Source organism: Physella acuta, unplaced genomic scaffold (assembly GCF_028476545.2).
Source record: "Physella acuta isolate Inbredline_101_S28 unplaced genomic scaffold, ASM2847654v3 ptg000177l, whole genome shotgun sequence".
In the NCBI taxonomy this organism is placed as follows: Eukaryota; Metazoa; Mollusca; class Gastropoda; family Physidae; genus Physella; species Physella acuta.
This window is the reverse complement of record NW_026731696.1, coordinates 24793-49554: the sequence shown is the minus strand read 5'-3', so window position 1 is coordinate 49554 and position 24762 is coordinate 24793. Positions and strand designations below refer to the sequence as shown.

General features: G+C 38.2%; 1 protein-coding gene across 1 annotated transcript; it reads right to left on the bottom strand.

Moving 5' to 3' along the window:
* Positions 1–519: 519 nt before the first annotated feature.
* Positions 520–24677, bottom strand: LOC131936389 (methylthioribose kinase). The gene is made up of 8 exons (XM_059293348.1): positions 24606–24677; positions 17090–17221; positions 16299–16428; positions 10070–10238; positions 9389–9641; positions 5627–5804; positions 4621–4726; positions 520–1912 (listed from the first exon to the last, which is right to left on the bottom strand). Exons 1-8 carry the CDS (start codon positions 24675–24677, stop codon positions 1765–1767), a joined length of 1188 nt encoding a protein of 395 aa, XP_059149331.1. The 3' UTR covers positions 520–1764.
* Positions 24678–24762: the final 85 nt, after the last annotated feature.

The window sequence follows — 24762 nt, the reverse complement described above, 5'->3', positions numbered from 1 at the left end:
GTGACAGTGGCAGAGATTCAACGTGTCTAAGACAAGATTTAGGTCAATACATGTCTCATCAATCTAAAACACCAGTGGAAACTTTACATGTAACACAATTGTTACATGGGACCTATTTTATACAGCTTTAGAATTTAAGCATCTATTTATCAGGTACATCTTTGGTTGGCACCATACTGGTAAGATGCCCCCTCACACACACACACCCACACACCCCAGGGGGGAGTGGGGGGAAAAGTTGAGATCATTGAATTCCTGCTCACTCCACAACCAACCCGAGCAATTAAAATTTTAAAGCATATTTTTTACATTGTTCATGCACATTGAAATATTTACTGCGAGATCAATCTTATCAGTTCAGCAATCAAACATGGCCAACATGAGATCGATCAACATTTTTCACAGCATTGGGTTGTACGGGTGACACGTGACCACAGTACAGAGGGCTTGCCACACCCCCGCTACCAGGGCTACACAGGACACCACCACACAACAGAGCCAGCCCCCCCCCCCCCCAATCAAACTACAGCATAGAACAAACAAACGTTCTAAAACGTGGGAAATCTAAAAAAATATTTTTTCATTAAATTGACATGAATCGGGTACTATGCAGCAGGCAACCGGAGAGTGTTTTTAGTGGGGTGAATTTTTTGTTAATGTGTGGGGGTGATGTTTTTTACATGTGTGGGGTGATGTTTTGTTAATGTGTGGGGGTGATGTTTTCTACATGTGTGGGGTTGATGTTTTGTTAATGTGTGGGGGTGATGTTTTCTACATGTGAGAGGGAATGTCTTATGTGCTGTGTTGTGTGAATGATGGATATGCCTTAAATGACTTAAAGTGAAAAGCTAACATTCATAGCTTTTAAGCTTTCAGGTTTTACAGAAATTCAGAAAAAAAAATAATACAAAGTATGTAAAGAATGGTAAAAATATTTTGTTGTAAACAACTTGTCTAGTAATTATAGCGAGACAAATAAAGCTGGGGCCATTGTCACATTAGAGACATACCTAGCGATAGACATCACGTGACAGACACACCTAGCGACAGACATCACGTGACAGACACACCTAGCTACAGACACGTGACAGACACACCTAGCTACAGACACGTGACAGACACACCTAGCGGCAGACATCACGTGACAGACACACCTAGCGATAGACATCACGTGACAAACACACCTAGCGACAGACATCACGTGACAGACACACCTAGCTACAGACACGTGACAGACACACCTAGCGGCAGACATCACGTGACAGACACACCTAGCGATAGACATCACGTGACAGACACACCTAGCGGCAGACATCACGTGACAGACACACCTAGCGACAGACATCACGTGACAGACACACCTAGCGACAGACATCACGTGACAGACACACCTAGCGACAGACATCACGTGACAGACACACCTAGCGGCAGACATCACGTGACAGACACACTTAGCGACAGACATCACGTGACAGACACACTTAGCGACAGACATCACGTGACAGACATAACGAGCAGCAGACACGTTAGAACGTGCTAGCCCCACGCGCCAACAACAATATTGTCATTTGAATAATTAATTAGTAAATGACATGAAGCATGGCTGACATAAGATAGCTGGGAATTGATAGCCGTGTTTGCACTAAGCCGTGACGTCAAATTGAATGTGGGTTTCTGTTGGGAAAGTTTGGAGGCTAGTCGAGAAAATTTGGCTAGCACTGCAAACAGAGCAAATAAATTTAAATTGTAACTAGTTTAAACTAATTAATGTTGGTTGTTGATTAGCCTGGATAATCCCTTGGTGTCCAGGGATAAGCTTTGCTTGTGGATGATCCTGAGAGCCGTGTTGAGGCAGTTAAGCTGGGCTCTGGGCTGCAGCTCCAAGCTGTCGAAGGATTGGGAGCCGGAGATCCTGCAAGTAAACAACGTTGGGAGCTGATTGGTGAGTGGGTGGGTGGGGGGGGGGGGCTAACAGTTTGGTTGTAAGGAGTTGGTTGGTTCGTATGTGTGTGTGTGGGGGGGGGGGCTAACAGTTTAGCTGTAGGGAGTTGGTTGATGTATGTGTCTATGGGGGGGGGGGGGGGGTCAGTGGGTGGGTGGCTAGTAGTTTGGTTGTAGGGAGTTGGTGGGTGGGGGGGACTAACAGTTTGGCTGTAGGTAGTTGGTTGGTGAGTGGCTAGTCGTTTATTTGAATGTCTAGTATAATGAAATCTCAAATAAGTTCCCTTCCTCATAGAGATGATTGATTCTACCCAAAGGACGCAAAAAAATAGAGTTCCTGAATGTCTAGATTTGTAGCGATAGCGCTTAGCTCCATGGGCTAATTGAGACTTCCCGCTATGGGACGATCGAATTACTGGAACATATGCACGGCCGAACTGGAGGACAAAACGACAGACAGACAGAAAGACAGACAGACAGACGGACAGACAGAAAGACTGACCGATAGACAGACGGACCGATAGACAGACGGACCGACAGAAAGACAGACGGACAGACATACAGACAGAAAGACCGACCGATAGACAGACGGACAGACAGAAAGACTAACAGAGGAACGGACGGACAGACAGACGGACAAACTGATAGAATGAGAGACAAGGGTTTTTCACCTGTCAGTGACATCTGCAGTGTCAGTAATTAACTGTTAATTAATTGATCGATGGTGATGTCGACCGTGACGAGAGTAAAGAATGGCAGTTAGATGACGTCACGTCTTATTGTATCGACACGACTACCTCAAGTGCGCGGGAGCGGGTGGGGGAGGGGGGGCTACTGGCTAGATGTGTGTGTGCGTGTAAATGTGTGTGTACATGTGTGTTTACGTGTGTGTGAATAAATCACGTCTAAGCGTCACGTGACATCTAATGACATTAGCCAATGAAACAATTCAGTCGTTTCTGCGCATGCTCTGTTGCGCCAATCCCATTCACCGAGCCGTGATTATCCGGTTTACACGGTTGAATGGCGACTCAAAATGTGTTTCTGCCGACTATGGGTGTGTGTGTGTGTGTGTGTGTGTGTGTGTGTGTGTGTGTGTGTGTGTTTATGTGTTTGTATGTTGTGTGTAAGGGAGGACGGGGGGTGGTGGAGTGGTTGAGATCGAGATATTGGAGATGGAGGTAAAAGGTCAAGGTTAGAACTTAGTGCAGCCACTGTTGCGTGTAAGAAAACTTAGCTCTCACATCCTAATTAACTGACGCCATAACTTCCACGTGGCCTTCACCTTGGTGTACTGTTTACCATAACATTGTCTACATTGTATTTTTATCTGGTTAAAAACTGGATTCAAGAAAAGATTTTTAAATAATAACATTTCAAATGTTAGTGTTAACAATAATGTCATTGTAAATATATCAGACCAATCGGGAAACTGAGGAGTGTTTTGAAGGGGGTGTATGAGTGTGGAGTGTATGAGTGTGGAGTGTATGAGTGTGGAGTGTATGAGTGTGGAGTGTATGAGTGTGGAGTGTATGAGTGTGGAGTGTATGAATGTGGAGTGTATGAGTGTGGAGTGTATGAGTGTGGAGTGTATGAATGTGGAGTGTATGAGTGTGGAGTGTATGAGTGTGGAGTGTATGAATGTGGAGTGTATGAGTGTGGAGTGTATGAGTGTGGAGTGTATGAATGTGGAGTGTATGAGTGTGGAGTGTATGAGTGTGGAGTGTATGAATGTGGAGTGTATGAGTGTGGAGTATATGGTTGTGGAGTGTATGAGTGTGGAGTGTATGAGTGTGGAGTGTATGAGTGTGGAGTGTATGAGTGTGGAGTGTGGAGTGTATGAGTGTGGAGTGTATGAATGTGGAGTGTATGAGTGTGGAGTGTATGAGTGTGGAGTGTATGAATGTGGAGTGTATGAGTGTGGAGTGTATGAGTGTGGAGTGTATGAATGTGGAGTGTATGAGTGTGGAGTATATGGTTGTGGAGTGTATGAGTGTGGAGTGTATGAGTGTGGAGTGTATGAGTGTGGAGTATATGGTTGTGGAGTATATGAGTGTGGAGTGTATGAGTGTGGAGTGTATGAGTGAGGAGTGAGGAGTGTATGAGTGTGGAGTGTATGAAGGTGGAGTGTATGAGTGTGGAGTGTATGAGTGTGGAGTGTATGGTGTGGAGTTTATGAGTGTGGAGTGTATGAATGTTGAGTGTATGAATGTGGAGTGTATGAAGGTGGAGTGTATGAGTGTGGAGTGTATGAGTGAGGAGTGTATGAGTGAGGAGTGTATGAGTGTGGAGTGTATGAGTGTGGAGTGTATGAATGTTGAGTGTATGAATGTGGAGTGTATGAGTGTGGAGTGTATGAGTGTGGAGTGTATGAGTGTGGAGTGTATGAGTGTGGAGTGTAAGAGTGTGGAGTGTATGAGTGTGGAGTGTATGAGTGTGGAGTGTATGAGTGTGGAGTGTATGAGTGTGGAGTGTATGAGTGTGGAGTGTATGAGTGTGGAGTGTATGAGTGTGGAGTGTATGAGTGTGGAGTGTATGAGTGTGGAGTGTATGAGTGTGGAGTGTATGAGTGTGGAGTGTATGAGTGTGGAGTGTATGAGTGTGGAGTGTATGAATGTGAAGTGTATGAGTGTTGTGTGTATGAGTGTGGAGTGCATGAGTGGAGTGTCGACGACCTACCAAGCAATGATCTCCACCCCCAGCATGAGCAGGATCTGCCTCCACACTCCGTGCTTGTCCCACTTGTCCTGTAGGGCGCGGCTCATCCCCTCCATGTACCGCGACACTGTGGGGGTGGGAGGGGGGAGGGTTAAGTAAACTTAATTAGCCTTTGGGGAATGGGTTAAATTTGATTAAAAAGCGTAATTCATTGATGCTTAAATTAAGAGTTTTACCATTTAAATTTTAAAATTTGAGAGACATGTCACTTACTTGTGATACATGAGAAACATGTCACTTACTTGTGATACATGAGAGACATGTCACTTACTTGTGATACATGATAGACATGTCACTTACTTGTGATACATGAGAAACATGTCACTTACTTGTGATACATGAGAAACATGTCACTTACTTGTGATACATGAGAAATATGTCACTTACTTGTGATACATGATAGACATGTCACTTACTTGTGATACATTAGAGACATGTCACTTACTTGTGATACATGAGATACATGTCACTTACTTGTGATACATGAGAAACATGTCACTTACTTGTGATACATGAGAAACATGTCACTTACTTGTGATACATGATAGACATGTCACTTACTTGTGATACATGAGAAACATGTCACTTACTTGTGATACATGAGAAACATGTCACTTACTTGTGATACATTAGAGACATGTCACTTACTTGTGATACATTAGAGACATGTCACTTACTTGTGATACATGATAGACATGTCACTTACTTGTGATACATGATAGACACGTCACTTACTTGTGATACATGATAGACACGTCACTTACTTGTGATACATGAGAGACATGTCACTTACTTGTGATACATGAGAGACATGTCACTTACTTGTGATACATGATAGACATGTCACTTACTTGTGATACATGATAGACATGTCACTTACTTGTGATACATGATAGACATGTCACTTACTTGTGATACATGAGAGACATGTCACTTACTTGTGATACATGATAGACATGTCACTTACTTGTGATACATATAAGGTCCAGCGTGTCGGTCATGAGCTGGGAGTGGTCCGTCTTGTCTGGGGCGGGAACCACGTGACACATGTCCTGGTGGTAGTGGTACAGCAGCACGTAGTTGCAGATCAGCAGGGCGAGGTCGAAGGCTGGGGGTCCAATCCTGCTGCTCTCTGTGTCGATCAGCTCCAGAACAAAAACACGACAGGTAGAGAACTTAAGCTCTCAACTCAAACACGACAGGTAGAGAACTTAAGCTCTCAACTCAAACACGACAGGTAGAGAACTTAAGCTCTCAACTCAAACACGACAAGTCGAGCACTTAAGCTCTCAACTCAAACACGACTATTGGAGAATTTAAGCTCTCAACTCAAACACGACAATTAGAGAACTTAAGCTCTCAACTCAAACACGACAAGTCGAGCACTTAAGCTCTCAACTCAAACACGACAATTAGAGAACTTAAGCTCTCAACTCAAACACGACTATTGGAGAATTTAAGCTCTCAACTCAAACACGACTATTGGAGAATTTAAGCTCTCAACTCAAATACGACAATTAGAGAACTTAAGCTCTCAACTCAAACACGACTATTGGAGAATTTAAGCTTTCAACTCAAACACGACAATTGGAGAACTTGAGCTCTCAACTCAAACAAGACAATTAGAGAACTTAAGCTCTCAACTCAAACACGACAAGTCGAGCACTTAAGCTCTCAACTCAAACACGAGTATTGGAGAACTTAAGCTCTCAACTCAAACACGACAAGTCGAGCACTTAAGCTCTCAACTCAAACACGACTATTGGAGAACTTAAGCTCTCAACTCAAAACACAACAATTGGAGAACTTAAGCTCTCAACTCAAACACGACAATCGGAGAACTTAAGCTCTTTCTGACAACTCAAACACGACAATTGGAGAACTTTAGCTCTCAACTCAAACACGACAATTGGAGAACTTAAGCTCTCAACTAAAACACAACAATTGAAGACCATCAACGAACTAAAGATCGAAAATGACGTAGTTTAGAATAAAATGTGCTGGTGACGAAAGCAGAAACTAATTTAATTATTTGCATAAAATCCACAAAATATGCGCAGTGACCCGAATATAAGAGGTGTTAATTAATGTTGGATGCTGTCTAATAAATGTTGTATACTTTCTCATGAATGTTGAATGCTGTCTACTTAATGTTGTATACTTTCTAATGAATGTTGAATGCCTGCTATAGAATGTTGGATGCTGTCCAAAAAATGTTGTATGCTTTTTAACGCATGTTGGTTTACGAATGTTGGATGCTGTCTAACAAATGTTGGATGCTGTCTAATGAATGTTGGATGCTGTCTAACGAATGTTGAGTTTAAATATGAAGTGCAAAGCGCCTATCAGTCCACACAATGAAGATTAAACTTTTTTTTTAATTAACCCATTTTTTAAACCTCTAATAGGAAATAAACATTTAAGATTCATATCAGATTTCGTTTTTACACTCTTCCCTTGTAAATTGATACCTTTGTTAACATTAAAAATTGAAACTGAAAAATTGCTCTTTACAAGCGGTAATGGACGCCATTTTGAACTCGCCGGGTAATCGGAAACTGTGGAATGTATGAATGGAGCCGGGAAATGGGTCACAAGAAATGTGTGATTCGAGTTGAATGAGAGTAGATCTTACGAAACAAAACACTTACAGCTGCCGATGTTTTCTTTAGTATTGACGGTGCTATGTGAATAAACTAGGTTTTAGAATCTGGGAGATCTTGTGGGTTGGAAGGGAGAGGTGTGGAGGGGGGATTCTGACAACATACATTGATGGTGAGTTCACAGTGCCAGAGGGGGGAATTGGGCGGTGCATTGATCTAAATGTCAGAGCGATATTTAAAAATAAAACGGTTCAGGAGCGATTCTGGGCCACATGAAGTCTTGCTGTCGGTGAAAGGCTGGACTTGATGAGGGACAAAAATCTGGCATGTCTCGTGTGACGACGCATGTCAGCTTGTCTTTCATGACCGATTTGTTGGTGTCGCACAGTTTCTACGCCAGGTCGTCTGGAGTCAGAATCTGGAGTCAGAATCTGGAGTCAGAGCTTGGAGTCAGAGCTTGGAGTCAGAGACTGGTGTCAGAGTTTAGACGAATTTAGAGTGTGTGTTCACAAATTGTGTAAGCTCACAAATTGTATAAGTTCACAAATTGTGTAAGCTCACAAATTGTGCAAGTTCACAAATTGTGTATATTCACAAGTTGTGTAAGTTCACACATTTTGTAAGCCCGCAAATTGTGTAAGTTCACAAATTGTGCGTATTCAAACTTTGAGCTGCTATGTAAACGAGATAAACGTCTTGATCACAATTTATTTTATATTGTAAGACATATTATTACCGTACGGAATTGAGCATATTATTACCGTACGGAATTGAGCATATTATTACCGTACGGAATTGAACATGTTATTACCGTACGGAAGTGATGGCTCTGGTTTAGTATAGAAGTTGTAGCCTCGTTAGGAAATAATGTGATAAAATGGCAGTAAAGAGAAAAGAACAATAATTCTTCTCACAATAAACCGGCGCGAACAAGAACGACAACTGTCTACACTACACTATTAGTATTAAGTTAACGATCACCAACAAGAACGATAACTGTCTACAGTATTAAGTTAACGATCACGAACAAGAACGACAACTCTAGCCATTGAATAAAATCGTGAAATCGGAGAACAGTTGGCTAACTCCAAGTCTGGCCGTTTTTTTAATTGGCTCACTTTCACCCCACCCCCACTAGCGCTTCCAGACCCAGGGGGAGGGAAATCTAGGTCAGGGTCATAAAACGACCTTCACCCACGGGCCTCCATCTTTCTCTGACTACGATGCCATCACCGTAAAGCTTCTAGTGTTATAAATCACGGTAATCACGTGACACGTGGCCAGGTATGTTTCGACCAACTCGGCTAAACGTGACACCAGAGGTCACACTAGACACATAGCCTAGGACGTGACACATAGCCACGGACGTGACACTGAGCCAGGGACGTGACACATAGCCACGGACGTGACACATAGCCACGGACGTGACACTGAGCCAGGGACGTGACACATAGCCACGGACGTGACACTGAGCCAGGGACGTGACACTGAGCCAGGGACGTGACACATAGCCACGGACGTGACACTGAGCCAGGGACGTGACACATAGCCACGGACGTGACACACAGCCACGGACGTGACACATAGCCACGGACGTGACACTGAGCCAGGGACGTGACACATAGCCACGGACGTGACACCAGATATCACACTCGATACTCAGACAACGAATTAGGGCGTGTGCATATGGGGGGGGGGTGGCCTTCTCCGGTCACACGGTTTGGTTAAGCATGTATAGTACTGTATACCCAGTGTGGTTACAGAAAAATGGAGTTTCTCCAGATATGTAGATATAAACATACATATAAACACACTCACACACACACAAACACACTCATATATATATATATATATATATATATATATATATATAAATATATATATATATATATATATATATATATATATATAAATATATATATATATATATATATATACATATATATATATATATATATATATATATATATATATATATATATATATATACATATGTATATATATATATATATATATATATATATATATATATATATATATATATATATATATATATATATATATATATATATATACATACATACATACATACATACATACATATATACATGAGGGGTTGAGCATACCTTGATGCTGCCATCTGTTTCCTTGTACAAGATGGAGCCAGCATGCAGGTCACCATGGATACAACAGTCCCCACTGGCCACGGCCATCCATTCCTTGGCCAACTCTGTGGCTTTGATGACGACATCGTCCTTGATGACCTCGTCCATCTTGAGACGGACATCCTCGTCACGTGGTCTGTTGTTACGGTGACCCTCCAGGAAGGGTCTGTTGAAGTGCTGGTCACAGAGATAGGCCGTCTGCTGGGGGAGGGGGCTGGGGGGGGGGGGGGAGAAATAGAACGTTCTGGTTGGTGGGTTGGTACAGGAGCTCAGGAGGAAATCACCAATGGCAACAGTAGTAAACTGTAGAGTTGTTCATGCTTTAGCTTATAATGCAGATATTTAGCGTTGGCCATCCACTTCATAATGTGGAAATAATGCAACAATACTTAATGAAGAAGATTATCTTTAAAAACAACTGGTCAATTGTTCTTAATAATAATAAAAATCATGTATGGAACAACTGTATTCGAATATAATTGTGAGTAAATTTAACACAATTTGAGAATCAACGATGAATCAATCTTTGGAAATAATGGCAATGAAAGAAAATTAATTGTAAATTTTGTTGGGTGCTGTATTTTTTTTTTACTAATTTGTGAATCTATAACTGATGTTGTGAACTAGGGGCGGGCAACTGACCCAAATTTCTGCTGGAGACCTTGAAACTCTGCCACGCCCAGTTTCTCCCGGTGTGAGGAGGAGTGCAGGGCCACCAGAGTGTCGGCGATTTTAGCACCGGTGTGTAGGTCACATGACCGCAACAAGACGTCACCCCAGAGCCGATGGTCGGGGAAATCCTGGAGGCAAACTACAGACAAAAATCTAACGGTTAAAATATTTCAAACTACAGACAAAAATCTAACGGTTAAAATATTTCAGACAAACTACTGACAAAAATATAACGGTTAAAATATTTCAGACAAACTACAGACAAAAATCTAACGGTTAAAATATTTCAGACAAACTACTGACAAAAATATAACGGTTAAAATATTTCAGACAAACTACAGATAAAAATATATGGTTAAAATATTTCAGGCAAACTACAGACAAAAATATATGGTTAAAATATTTCAGACAAACTACAGACAAAAATATATGGTTAAAATATTTCAGACAAACTACAGACAAAAATATAACGGTTACAATATTTCAGACGAACTACAGACAAAACACATGGTTAAAATATTTCAGACAAACTACAGACAAAAATATAACGGTTAAAAATATTTCAGACAAACTACATACAAAAATATAATGGTTAAAATATTTCAGACAAACTACAGACAAAAATATATGGTTAAAATATTTCAGACAAACTACAGAAACAAATATATGGTTAAAATATTTCAGACAAACTACAGACAAAAACATATGGCTAAAATATTTCAAACTACAGACAAAAATATATGCTTAAAATATTTCAGACAAACTACAGACAAAAATATATGGTTAAAAATATTTCAGACAAACTACAGACAAAAATATACGGTTAAAATATGTTCAGACAAACTTTAGACAAAAATATATGGTTAAAATATTTCAGACAAACTACAGACAAAAATATGTGGTTAAAATATTTCAGACAAACTTTAGACAAAAATATATGGTTAAATTATTTCAGACAAACTACAGACAAAAATATATGGTTTGAATATTTCAGACAAACTACAGACAAAAATTTGTGGTTAAAATATTCAGACAAACTACAGACCAAAATATAACGGTTAAAATATTTCAGACAAACTACAGACAAAAATATATGCTTAAAATATTTCAGACAAACTACAGACAAAAATATATGGTTAAAAATATTTCAGACAAACTACAGACAAAAATATAACGGTTAAAATATTTCAGACAAACTACAGATAAAAATATATGGTTAAAATATTTCAGGCAAACTACAGACAAAAATATATGGTTAAAATATTTCAGACAAACTACAGACAAAAATATATGGTTAAAATATTTCAGACAAACTACAGACAAAAATATAACGGTTACAATATTTCAGACGAACTACAGACAAAACACATGGTTAAAATATTTCAGACAAACTACAGACAAAAATATAACGGTTAAAAATATTTCAGACAAACTACATACAAAAATATAATGGTTAAAATATTTCAGACAAACTACAGACAAAAATATATGGTTAAAATATTTCAGACAAACTACAGAAACAAATATATGGTTAAAATATTTCAGACAAACTACAGACAAAAACATATGGCTAAAATATTTCAAACTACAGACAAAAATATATGCTTAAAATATTTCAGACAAACTACAGACAAAAATATATGGTTAAAAATATTTCAGACAAACTACAGACAAAAATATACGGTTAAAATATGTTCAGACAAACTTTAGACAAAAATATATGGTTAAAATATTTCAGACAAACTACAGACAAAAATATGTGGTTAAAATATTTCAGACAAACTTTAGACAAAAATATATGGTTAAATTATTTCAGACAAACTACAGACAAAAATATATGGTTTGAATATTTCAGACAAACTACAGACAAAAATTTGTGGTTAAAATATTCAGACAAACTACAGACCAAAATATAACGGTTAAAATATTTCAGACAAACTACAGACAAAAATATATGCTTAAAATATTTCAGACAAACTACAGACAAAAATATATGGTTAAAAATATTTCAGACAAACTACAGACAAAAATATACGGTTAAAATATTTTCAGACAAACTTTAGACAAAAATATATGGTTAAAATATTTCAGACAAACTACAGACAAAAATATGTGGTTAAAATATTTCAGACAAACTTTAGACAAAAATATATGGTTAAATTATTTCAGACAAACTACAGACAAAAATATATGGTTTGAATATTTCAGACAAACTACAGACAAAAATTTGTGGTTAAAATATTCAGACAAACTACAGACCAAAATATAACGGTTAAAATATTTCAGACAAACTACAGACAAAAATATATGCTTAAAATATTTCAGACAAACTACAGACAAAAATATATGGTTAAAAATATTTCAGACAAACTACAGACAAAAATATAACGGTTAAAATATTTCAGACAAACTACAGATAAAAATATATGGTTAAAATATTTCAGGCAAACTACAGACAAAAATATATGGTTAAAATATTTCAGACAAACTACAGACAAAAATATATGGTTAAAATATTTCAGACAAACTACAGACAAAAATATAACGGTTACAATATTTCAGACGAACTACAGACAAAACACATGGTTAAAATATTTCAGACAAACTACAGACAAAAATATAACGGTTAAAAATATTTCAGACAAACTACATACAAAAATATAATGGTTAAAATATTTCAGACAAACTACAGACAAAAATATATGGTTAAAATATTTCAGACAAACTACAGAAACAAATATATGGTTAAAATATTTCAGACAAACTACAGACAAAAACATATGGCTAAAATATTTCAAACTACAGACAAAAATATATGCTTAAAATATTTCAGACAAACTACAGACAAAAATATATGGTTAAAAATATTTCAGACAAACTACAGACAAAAATATACGGTTAAAATATGTTCAGACAAACTTTAGACAAAAATATATGGTTAAAATATTTCAGACAAACTACAGACAAAAATATGTGGTTAAAATATTTCAGACAAACTTTAGACAAAAATATATGGTTAAATTATTTCAGACAAACTACAGACAAAAATATATGGTTTGAATATTTCAGACAAACTACAGACAAAAATTTGTGGTTAAAATATTCAGACAAACTACAGACCAAAATATAACGGTTAAAATATTTCAGACAAACTACAGACAAAAATATATGCTTAAAATATTTCAGACAAACTACAGACAAAAATATATGGTTAAAAATATTTCAGACAAACTACAGACAAAAATATACGGTTAAAATATTTTCAGACAAACTTTAGACAAAAATATATGGTTAAAATATTTCAGACAAACTACAGACAAAAATATGTGGTTAAAATATTTCAGACAAACTTTAGACAAAAATATATGGTTAAATTATTTCAGACAAACTACAGACAAAAATATATGGTTTGAATATTTCAGACAAACTACATACAAACATATGTGGTTAAAATATTCAGACAAACTACAGACCAAAATATAACGGTTAAAATATTTCAGACAAACTACAGACAAAAATATAACGGTTAAAATATTTCAGACAAACTACAGACAAAAATATAACGGTTAAAATATTTCAGACAAACTACAGACAAAAATATAACGGTTAAAATATTTCAGACAAACTACAGACAAAAATATGGTTAAAATATTTCAAACTACAGACCTAAACATAATGGTTAAAATATATCAGAGTACAGACAAAAATATATGGTAAAAAAAATTCAAACTACGGACAAAAATATATGGTTAAAATATTTCAGACAAACTACAAACTTCAGACTCATATGGTCAAATCATATTTCAGACAATTTTGAGCTTAAGTTCCTTGAGCTCGGAGTTAAAAACACCACAACGAGAGCTTATTTTCCCATTCGACATTTAAATGTCATGTTATCGACCATGTAAAATGTCATGTTAGTTGAAATGCCATTTACTGATTAACTGCTGAATATTATATGTCATGTTGGTCCTTTAGTAAAATAACATTGGGTATCATCCAGAGCTGTTACTGACGGTTATTGACCGGATCAAAACGAAGAAATTGACCGGATCACGGCTAACACGTTGACCGGATCACGGCTACAATATTAGCCGGAATACGGTTACAATATTAACCGGAATACGGCTACAATATGTCCGGATCACGGCTACAATATGACCGGATCACGGCTACAATATGACCGGATCACGGCTACAATATGACCGGATCACGGCAATAGAACAAAATGTCCCTGTGACCGAAGTGCGGTGAATGACTTTTGTCAGGGCAATGACAAGGGAAGCGACTCGATATTCAGCGATATCAGGGCAATGACAAGGGAAGCGACTCGATATTCAGTGATATCGGGGCAGTGAGAAGGGACGCTACTCGATATCCAGTGAATGATGATTGTTTCCCTTTTGGGATGTGTCAGACAGACCCAATAATCACCCCTTCAACTGTCACGTGATTTGTGGTTAAATGTCACGTGGGTGCTTTGTTTACAATTTTTAAAATAACTCACACACGTAAAAACTCTTCTTGAATTCACTGGATATGAAACCAAATGTGAGGTTATGATGACCTACATGAGAGTGAGGTTGTTGACCAACTTTAGTTGCTTAAAGCTGCGTTTGGTTCGTTGCTAGCGTCGGATTGACCGGTGTCTTGAGCCTTACAGGTCAACTCAGCTCTAAAGCGTACCTGACTCGAGTTGGGGAAATACATGCTCTGTAGCCCGAACAACACAATCCCTACCTAAGCAGAGGATCCAGAAATCAGGTAAACTCTACTTCATCTTCTCTTACGGGCAGGCAGGCGAGGGTGTGGTCCCTAATCCATGCAAACATCACTCATCTAATCACTCATCTAATCACTCATCTAATCACTTATCTAATCACTCATCTAATCACTCATCTAATCACTCATCTAATCACTCATCTAATCACTCAATTACTTATCTAATCACTCATCTAATCACTCATCTCATCACTCATCTAATCACTCATCTAATCACTCATCTAATCACTCATCTAATCACTCATCTAATCACTCATCTCACCACTCATCCGATCACTCATCTAATCACTCATCTAATCACTCATCTAATCACTCATCTAATCACTCATCTAATCACTCATCTAATCACTCATCTAATCACTCATCTAATCACTCATCTAATCACTCATCTAATCACTCATCTAATCACTCATCTAATCACTCATCTAATCACTCATCTAATCACTCATCTCATCACTCATCTAATCACTCATCTAATCACTTAACTAATCACTCATCTAATCACTCATCTAATCACTCATCTAATCACTCATCTAATCACTCATCTAATCACTCATCTAATCACTTAACTAATCACTCATCTAATCACTCATCTAATCACTCATTTCATCACTCATCTAATCACTCATCTAATCACTCATCTAATCACTCATCTAATCACTCAACTAGTAACTCATCTAATCACTCATCTAATCACTCATCCGATCACTCAACGAATCATTCAACTAAGCACTCAACTAATTGAACATTTTTTAACAAAAATTCACCGCCCATTAGCTAACCCTGCAAAACCTTAATGGGTTTTCTTAATTATTTTGAGCAACAAAATCTCATTTTTATTGCACTAGATTCTGCATTCTGTCACGAACATTTTTTGTGCATGTTTTTTTTTTTACTGTGTTATGAGCGGCCATTGACGACAAAATGAAACCTCGCTATCTCAACCATTGATGTCGTAAATAAAAACTTCGCTATCTCAACCATTGATGTCGTAAATAAAAACCTCGCTATCTCAACCATTGATGTCGTAAATAAAAACCTCGCTATCTCAACCATTGGTGTCGTAAAATAAATAAAACTTCGCTGTCTCGAAGCTCTTTAGTATTATCAATGATCAAGTTTGACTTTATAAAAATGTGATCCTGCCCAATCAATGTTTAATTAACGTTTCTATGTTAGGCGCATTAATTAATTAATACACCTGACAAATCTCAAAAGTAATGAGCGAGCCAAAATATGCTGGAACACAAAAATTGGTACTCGTCTTGATGACTACCCATGCATGAAATATTCTGTAATTAGCATAAAGTCACGGGCGTATAATTAGCATAATGAGACTGACTTACAGCGAGCATAAACAGACCGATCTATAATTAGCATACTGTCACTGGTCTATAATTAGCACAAGGTCACTGACCTAGACTATTGGCGGCATCACAAAAGTAGGGCAGTTGGCAGCAGTTTGGTGTCAGTGACAGGAAGTAGTGGCAGGCGTCATTCTCTCTCTGGCATCTGGAGGCTTCTATGGGGGCATCTGGACCGAGGCACTGGAGGGTGGGGGTCAAACATGGGGGTCGGGGCGTAGGACGGGGTAGAGGGGTAAAATGAACTATTAGTTAAATAGGTTACAATGCTGATAAACCCACTTACCCATCAAACAAAACAATTCGACCATTTGACTAAACCACTCGACCATTTGACTAAACCACTAGACCTTTAGACTAAACCACTCGACCATTTGACTAAACCAGGTTGACTAAACCACTCGATCTTTTGACTAAACCACTCGACCTTTAGACTAAACCACGACCATTTGATTAAACCACTCGACCATTTGACTAAACCACTCGACCATTTGACTAAACCACTCGACCATTTGACTAAACCACTCGATCTTTAGACTAAACCACGACCATTTGATTAAACCACTCGACCATTTGACTAAACCACTCGACCATTTGACTAAACCACTGGACCATTTGACTAAACCACTCGATCTTTTGACTAAACCACTAGACCATTTGACTAAACCCCTCGACTTTTTGACTAAACCACTCGACTTTTTTACTAGGCCCCTCGACCATTTGACTAAACCACCGACCAATTGACTAAACCCCCTCGACCATTTGACTAAACCCCTCGACCTTTTGACCGAGCCTCTCACACACATGACCCTACAACCTAACCACACTTAAGCGATCTACTGACCTTGACGTTACCTAGAAAGACCTTGACCACACAGCTCTGAGCACCGTCTGAAGACCTCACCCTGCAGGTGTGGTTCACCTGCGCACCTGTCAGTGGTTCAACTGTCAGTGATGCGTCCTGGGCCAGCGACGCCTGCAACGGTAAAACATTTCTGCTTTAGGTGGGCTTGACATCTTTGGACAAATACAGGGCCGGCGCTACCTATTGGGCGAACTAGGCGGTCGCCTAGGGCGCAGAGTTTTTTTCCAGGCATCTCATCCCCCCCCCCCCCCCCGAAGAAAGTCTACCGCACCCCCCCCCCCCCCGAACGAGATGGATTTTATATAGTAAACATACACTTTTACTAGTGTCCGCAACCCCCCCCCCCCGAAAAATGTTGACCGCCCCCACCCAAAATTTAAAGTGCCCCCCCCCCCTCGAAAAAAAAGTCTGGAAGAAACACTGCTAGGGCGCCATCCCTAGGGGGGGAGCAAAAAGGTTAAATCGCTATTATCAAAAAGTACCTAATAATTAATAACTTTGATTATCTTTTATAAACTATAGATGGTAATATACAAAGGCTTAGCTATCTATTTCGGCGCCCAGGACGAACCATTAATTTTGCACCCCAACCCCAAAATAAGGTCTATATAAACCTATATTTATTCGCGATGATAAAAATACAACCCCACCTCCCTAATTTGGAAAGGCGGGGCGCTTTTTACCAGTCACTTTGCATTTTTATTTTGGTGTCACATATTCATTGATGTAGAAAACGATTTAAAAAGTTCGTAATTTAAATTTCGAACATTTCAAACGGTTATCTCATTTTAATGTTGATTTGGTGACCGCTCCAGCGCATGACGGGGCGTTCCAAAACACGTGCAGTTTTGGTTTTTAATATTGCTTGTAAATCTCGTTTTCTCTGACTTTGAATTAGAAATCTGTTCTGGTGTAGGCTATAGAGTTTTGTAATGACAGGCTTTTCAAAGTATTGTACTTGTTTGGTAAGTTTTGATGAATCGTTTAGGCTGTTGCTGAAATGGTTTCGTAGGTATAAAGTATCGAAGTGTTAAAGTGTCGTTATTTTTATTTGGCTGTTGTGTAGTTGAAGGTCTAATGAAATTTGATTGGTAGTAGTGAAATGAGAATGTAGGTAATGAGGTATCGTAGTTCTGGAGTTCGGGACTATTCAGGTATCGAATTATGTTGACTGTTGACTTGTAGTAGTAGGTCCAATTAAATCGTTGTGGATTGGGATTGTCGTTTGTAGAGCTTGGTGAAGTTAAGCGAGTTGGTGTCGTAGTTCTGGAGCATTGAGTTTAGTTATGTTTAGGTATCAAAATTTGATATGTGTTGGGAATGTAGTAAAGTCTATCGAGTAGTCGAGTTTATCGTAAGTTAGATGATTTCAATTCAGGACTGAACACACTACCAAAAAAAGGTGGGCGTTCTCTAGCTGAAAAATCTTTAGTTTTTTTAGGAATCTATATTACCACTCTTGAAGTATTAATATATAATATTATATAGGCTGGAATTTATAACTAACCGTAAACTATGTTTTTTTTCAAATTGTATCATTTTATATTTAATCAATAATTATAGCAATGTTTTAAACCAGGGGTCGGCAACCTGCGGCTCTTTTGATGTCAGGGTGCGGCTCTCCAGATTCATGCACAAATATTAATAATTATATTTTAATCAATACTCATAAAAATATTATACTCTAAAAAAAAACAACTTTAACTTAAACAAAATAAAACACTCTTCAGAGAACAGTGAGAATAGGTGAGTTAGAAATATACGGACAGCTGACAGCCGCTTAGGCACCAGGCCCAGCCCCGCAGTCGTGCTGTGGACAGTTCCATGTTAACAAGTCCATGCTTGCCACTGCCCAAGTGCCGACTTTTTTCGAATATAGTCAAATGGGGAATGTTATTTAATACACAATGCATTCATCTACCTTTCAGTATGCATTAATTTGACCTGAGTGACGTATTATTTTAGTTATTAGCTTCCAACGGTTGAGCAAGGTACTGGACTGTGGGGTACGAATAGGGTGGAAGATAAGTCCGGTGTGAATTGAAGGACAGAAGCGACCGATACACGGTAATCAAACCGATACCCAAGCCAGTTAGTCGGAGTTGGTCGTGGTGAGGGCTGCTTGGCTATGGGAGACACCTCCTGAGCCGGTGATGTCGTAAAGAAAGAAAAAAAAAAGTTATTGGCCTCTAAAGTAGAATGGGATTGTCATATAGCTATATTATTTGATTATTAATTGTATCATAGCAGAGCTAGGGAAAACATTTTGTGCGAAAAATTTATATTTTGTATATGAATCAATATTGGTTCAGATTTAACGCTATTTATTTCAAATAAAAAATCAAATTTATTTACTTAATCCTTATCAGATACGAAAATATTGGAAAAATAATGATATGGCTCTCTAAAAACTGAAATATTGTTAATTGCAACTTTTGGCTCTTCGGTCTCAAAAGGTTGCCGAACCCTTTTTTAAACAGTTACCGGTATTTTTTTTTAAAAGCGTCCCTTTATTTTTTTTTTTTTTTTTTTTCTTGATCAGTGATATTTTTTTTTTTTTTTTAATACTTTTATTTGCAATTAAAACAAGTACATCAACATCACATTTTTTACATAGTTTCAAATGAAAACGAAAGGTTTTGAACATGTACATAATGAATATTTGCGTGATGTCATGTATATGATTATAACAAAAATTACAAAAGATGGCAGTAAAAGGGGTGAAGGTCAAATAAACGTGTCAGAAGTCTGGGTGGGGAGTGGAAAGGATATTTTTCCGAGAATGACAAAGGGCCAGTGGAGCATTTTCAATGTAGGGAAACAAATTAAGTTGACTAGTTAAAAGAGTGTTTATTTATGTACTGGTCGCATTGAGTTTTCAAAAGGTTGCTGTGTAAAACATGAGGGGAAAGAAACAAGATTTAGAACTTTAAAAAGTAAATGAATAGATATTCGAAATTGATGTTGGGGTGGGTGGTGGGGTCGTTGGAACAGTTAAAGGGAAAGTGGTGTTTTCATGTCTGAGGGTAAGTGGATAGAGGGGGAGAGGGGGGAGTGGGTAGCTGTGTCTGACGAGGCGTGGAGAGGGTGACTGCGTGTTTTAAGGCAAGCCGAGCGTCAAATTTTGTGCTGTGTTATCTGACTGCTGATGTATTACCATTTGTAGTGTGTGTGGGTGGGTGGGGGGGGGGGGGGGGAGGGTTTGACGAACAGATTGCTGTGTGTGCGAATTAGTGGGAGGGTGAAAGGTTGGTATGTTCAAGTCGGTGTTTATGTTTAGATGAATGTTAAGTACCGACAGGTTAGGGGTGGGTAGGCGTGTAGCTATCACGTGTAGGGATGCAGTGGAGTTTTATAGATAAAAAAATTGGTGTTCACATAAAAGAGTTAGTAAAGTTAACGAAACAACTGTAAGTGTTAATTTGGTGATAATACAATGAATACAAAAGGAGTACGGGTCATTGGGGTCATTTGTACGTTGTGGACCAAAGTACCTTACATATATGATAATAGTAATATAGTAACAAATGATAGCTTTACAATGTTTGTAAGCTTTATAAATTAAACAATACACAAAAAGCAACAATAGGAAAATGAAATGCCAAATGGTAAATGATGCGACACAGAGTGGGGACATGGGGGTTGAGGGGTGGGAGTTTCATTGATGTTGTTAGAAATGTATTTGGATAATACATCATTGTCACTGTTTAACATAGTACTTCATCACAGGGGTGGTGGTGATGGGGACGAGGGGATGCAGTTTTGAGGGGAAATTTGATATTGGGATCATGAGGTTTAGGGGCGGGGGGGGGGGGCGGAGAGGGTGTGATGAAAGGGGGATGTGTCAGTTCGATTAGGCGTTCCAGGTGGCAAAAGCAGTGTATTATGTTCTTTACGTTTTGGTGTTGTTAATTATGGTATATGTGTTTGAGTGCTGTCATTGTCGAGTCGTCTACGATAAATCAAGTCTAGTACGTGTCCCGTGAACTGTACCTTGTCGTGTTTTGCTTTTATTCTGCTGTTCCAAATAGTCTGTCTATATATAGCTACCGTCCTTGCTTTTTGCTCTAGGTCCGTCCTATCTCTTTGTATTGGGATTTTGTTTAGAGTTATGACTATATCGATATTGTAGGTCTCGTTTTTTATTATTTTGTTTTCTAGCGTCTTTTTCATGTTTTGTATGGTGGGGCATTCTAAATAGATGTGCGTTTCGGTTTCGGGTGTGTTTTGTCTGCATAGTGGGCAAAATGGTTTCTGTTGTTTTGCTAGGGGGGTTGAATTGTAGATGAGTCTGTAAGTTATTTCCCTGGCTTTGGGTGTGATGGTTTTGAGGTGTAGGTTTCTGAAGGTGTCCATTGTGTCTGTTAGAGCGTATTTCCTACACCATTGAATTCTGTTGTATAGTGGAGTTGAGAGCTTTTGCACTAACGTTTTGTAAATGTTTTGTGACTTTTTGCTAACAAGTTTTTCGTTTTTTTTTAATATTTGTAAACATTCTGTGTAAAAGGGACTGAGTTTTCCTCCTATGTAATGTGGAGTTGTATTATTGATTTTTGTAAGTTTGTTTAGCTGAATGCCTATATAGTAGTGAGCTAGGGGGTGAAAGTTTGGTTGGCTAATTATTCTGCTAATGTGTGTTAGTCTGAATGTATTGATTTTGGTCTGTATATCGTGCAAGTTTATTCCTCCATGAAGTTTGTTTTGTACTAAAGTGTTGTGGCTAATGTTTGAAATTGTGGTCTGAAATATGTACTCTCTAATGATTTTATTCAGATGTTTAATTGTTGGCTTTGGGATTGTTTTTGCCGTGGCTATATAGGTGATTTTTGGGATGACATACCTATTAATTATAGATGACCTAGCAAAAATTGTTGTTGAGCTAAATTTATAAAGTGCTATGGTGTTTTGGATTTTGCTTAAGACTTGTTTCCATTCATCATCGTTGTTGGTGTGTGGGTTACTATAGTGGGTTATGCCGTAAAGTTTTAGTTTGTTGGTACCTAGCATGTTTAGTGGGTAATTGGGTTTGTTGATCCACCGTCCAAGTCCCATAATTTTGGTTTTCATTAGGTTAATTTTTGACCCGCTACCCAGCCCAAAGTCAAGGAACATGTCTGTTATTAGTATGATAGATTTTTCGGTTTGGAGCGTAAAAGCTGTATCATCAGCGTACGCTAGAATTTTTTTGTTTAATTGATTTGGGATGTCGATTCCTCTAATGTCTCTAGTGTTTCTAATGCATTCTAAAAGGGGTTCGAGTGTTAGTATATAAAGGATTGGAGATAGGGGACAGCCTTGTCTGACTGATTTATTTATTCTAAAGGGTTGGGAAATATTATGGTTTATCAGTAAGTGACTATGTGCATTAAAATAGATTATTTTTATCCATGTCGTAAAGTATTGTCCTAAATTGTTTGCTTCTAAGATTTTGTGAAGGTATTTGTGAGCTACCCGGTCGAAGGCTTTTTCTTGATCTAAACTGAGTATGCATGCTTGTGTGTTTTTCTCGTGTGTGTAGTGGATAATGTCTCTAATTAAGTGATTGTGATTTTGTATGTTCCTACCTGTGATGTTGCATTGTTGGTCTACATTTATAATTTTATGCAAGTGCGGTTCAATTTTGGAGACTAGAGCTTTGGATAGGATTTTGTAATCAGTGTTTAGGAGAGAAATAGGTCTATAGTTTTGGGTTTGTTTAGGATCGGTTTTGGGTTTGCGTATTAATGTTATGTATGATCTGTTGAAATTTTCGTGGCATTGTTCTAGCAGAAACATTTCTCTAAAGGTAGCTAAAAGGAGAGAAATTAGGTCGGTTGAAAAGGCTTTAAAAAATTCGCTTGTCAGGCCGTCCGGCCCTGGCGATTTATTTGAATTTAATTTCAGTATGGCTTTGGTTATGTCGACTGGCTGAAAGGGGGTGTCAATATTAATTTTGTCGCTGTCACGTAATGGTTTAATAAACTTAAGGTATTTGTCTTGTATGTCTGTGTTTGTCTCTTCGAACTTATACAGTTGCGTATAATAGTCTCTAAATATTGATTGAATTTTTTCAGGGTCAGTCGTCTCTTGGTTGTTGTTATCTATGAGATGTGTGATTTGTTTTGCCCTCTGAAAGCTTTGTTCTAAAATTAAGGTGTGGTGTGTGGGATTTTCCGAGCCTATTTGTTCGATTCTACTTCTAATTTGCGCCCCTTTATATTTGTGCTCTTGTATTTTAGAAAGTTCTGATTCTGTTGCGTCTATTTGTTCTTTGTTGTTGTTGATTCCTTTCAGTATACTTAATTGTTTTTCTAATTTAGTTTCTATGTGGGCCCTTACGCTATTAATGCTACATGCATATTGGATAGATACCCGCTTAATGTCTTGTTTTAAATCTTCCCAATGTTGGATTTTGTTAAATTTTGGTGATGACTGCGTGTAAAATTTTATTAAGTCCTTAATAATGTTAATGTAGCGCTCGTCTAGTAAGAGTGTATTATTGAATTTCCAATATGTGTTGTGTTTTGGTTTGTTTTGTATTTGTTCATTTTTTAAAGTTGTCAGAACTGCTGTATGGTCGCTAAACTGTAGTGTTGAGAATAGGTGTTCTACTTTGTTGATTTTCATGTTCGATGGGGCGTAAATTCTGTCTAGACGGAATCTATTCCCAGATGTGTTACTTCCGTGGGTGGTTTGTATGGTGTGTGGATATTGCGCTCTGTATGTGTCGACTAAATTGAAATATGTTTTAATGTTGTTGATTGAGTTGGCGTGTGGTTTGTCTGCGGTTAAACGGTTTCGAATTATGTCTTTTGGTCCTAAAATGTCTAATCTGTCTTCCACGAAATTGAAGTCCCCGGCCAAAATGATGTCGTGTTGGTTGTATCTGTTAGTTAATAAATGTTCCAGGTTTTCATAAAATTTACTGTCTTTTGGTCTATGTGGTCCGTGTACATTGACTATGCTTAGTTTTCCCTCTTGTCCCTCGATTGTAACTATTGCTAATTTTCCCTCAGAGTCGGCGTGCGTGTCTGTTATGTTGAACTTGTTTGATGTGTTAAAAATTGTTGACCCGCTTCCCGTGATTAGTGAACTGTAGCTGTGATGTGCTTGAGTTAACCCTAAGTTGTGAGTGAATTTGTCTGCTGTGTATTTATTTTTGAAATTAGTTTCTTGTAGTAAAATGAAGTCAGGTTTATGTTTGTCGATTAATTGTCTTAAAAACTTGTCTTTGTATCTTGTACTTTGTATGTTGAGGGTTATAACTGTGAGGTTACTTACACTGCCTTTAAAACCTGGTCCGCCTTAGTCTGTTTTGGGATTAGTGGAGGGGGTGTGAAAGTTTTCCTTTTTGTTGTGGTCCTGTCTTTTGCGGTTGGGCGTGTTGGGGTTGGTCGTGTAGGGCTCTGTATGGTGTCGGTTTCAATGATGTGTTCGTTTTCTTTGCTTCGTAAGCTATCTTTCTTTTTTTTCCGTGAAAGCTTATTTCTTTTTCCCTGAACTTTTGTCCATTCACCTTCTGTGGTAGGGGCTGTAGTTGTAGCTGGTTCTTGGGCTGGTTCAATTTCGGCGGCGTCGTCAGACACATCTTCGCTGTCGTCAATAAGTAGATCATTGTCGTAATAGTTTCCGTCGTTGTCTATATATATATTGTCTCTCTCCCTTACATAGGG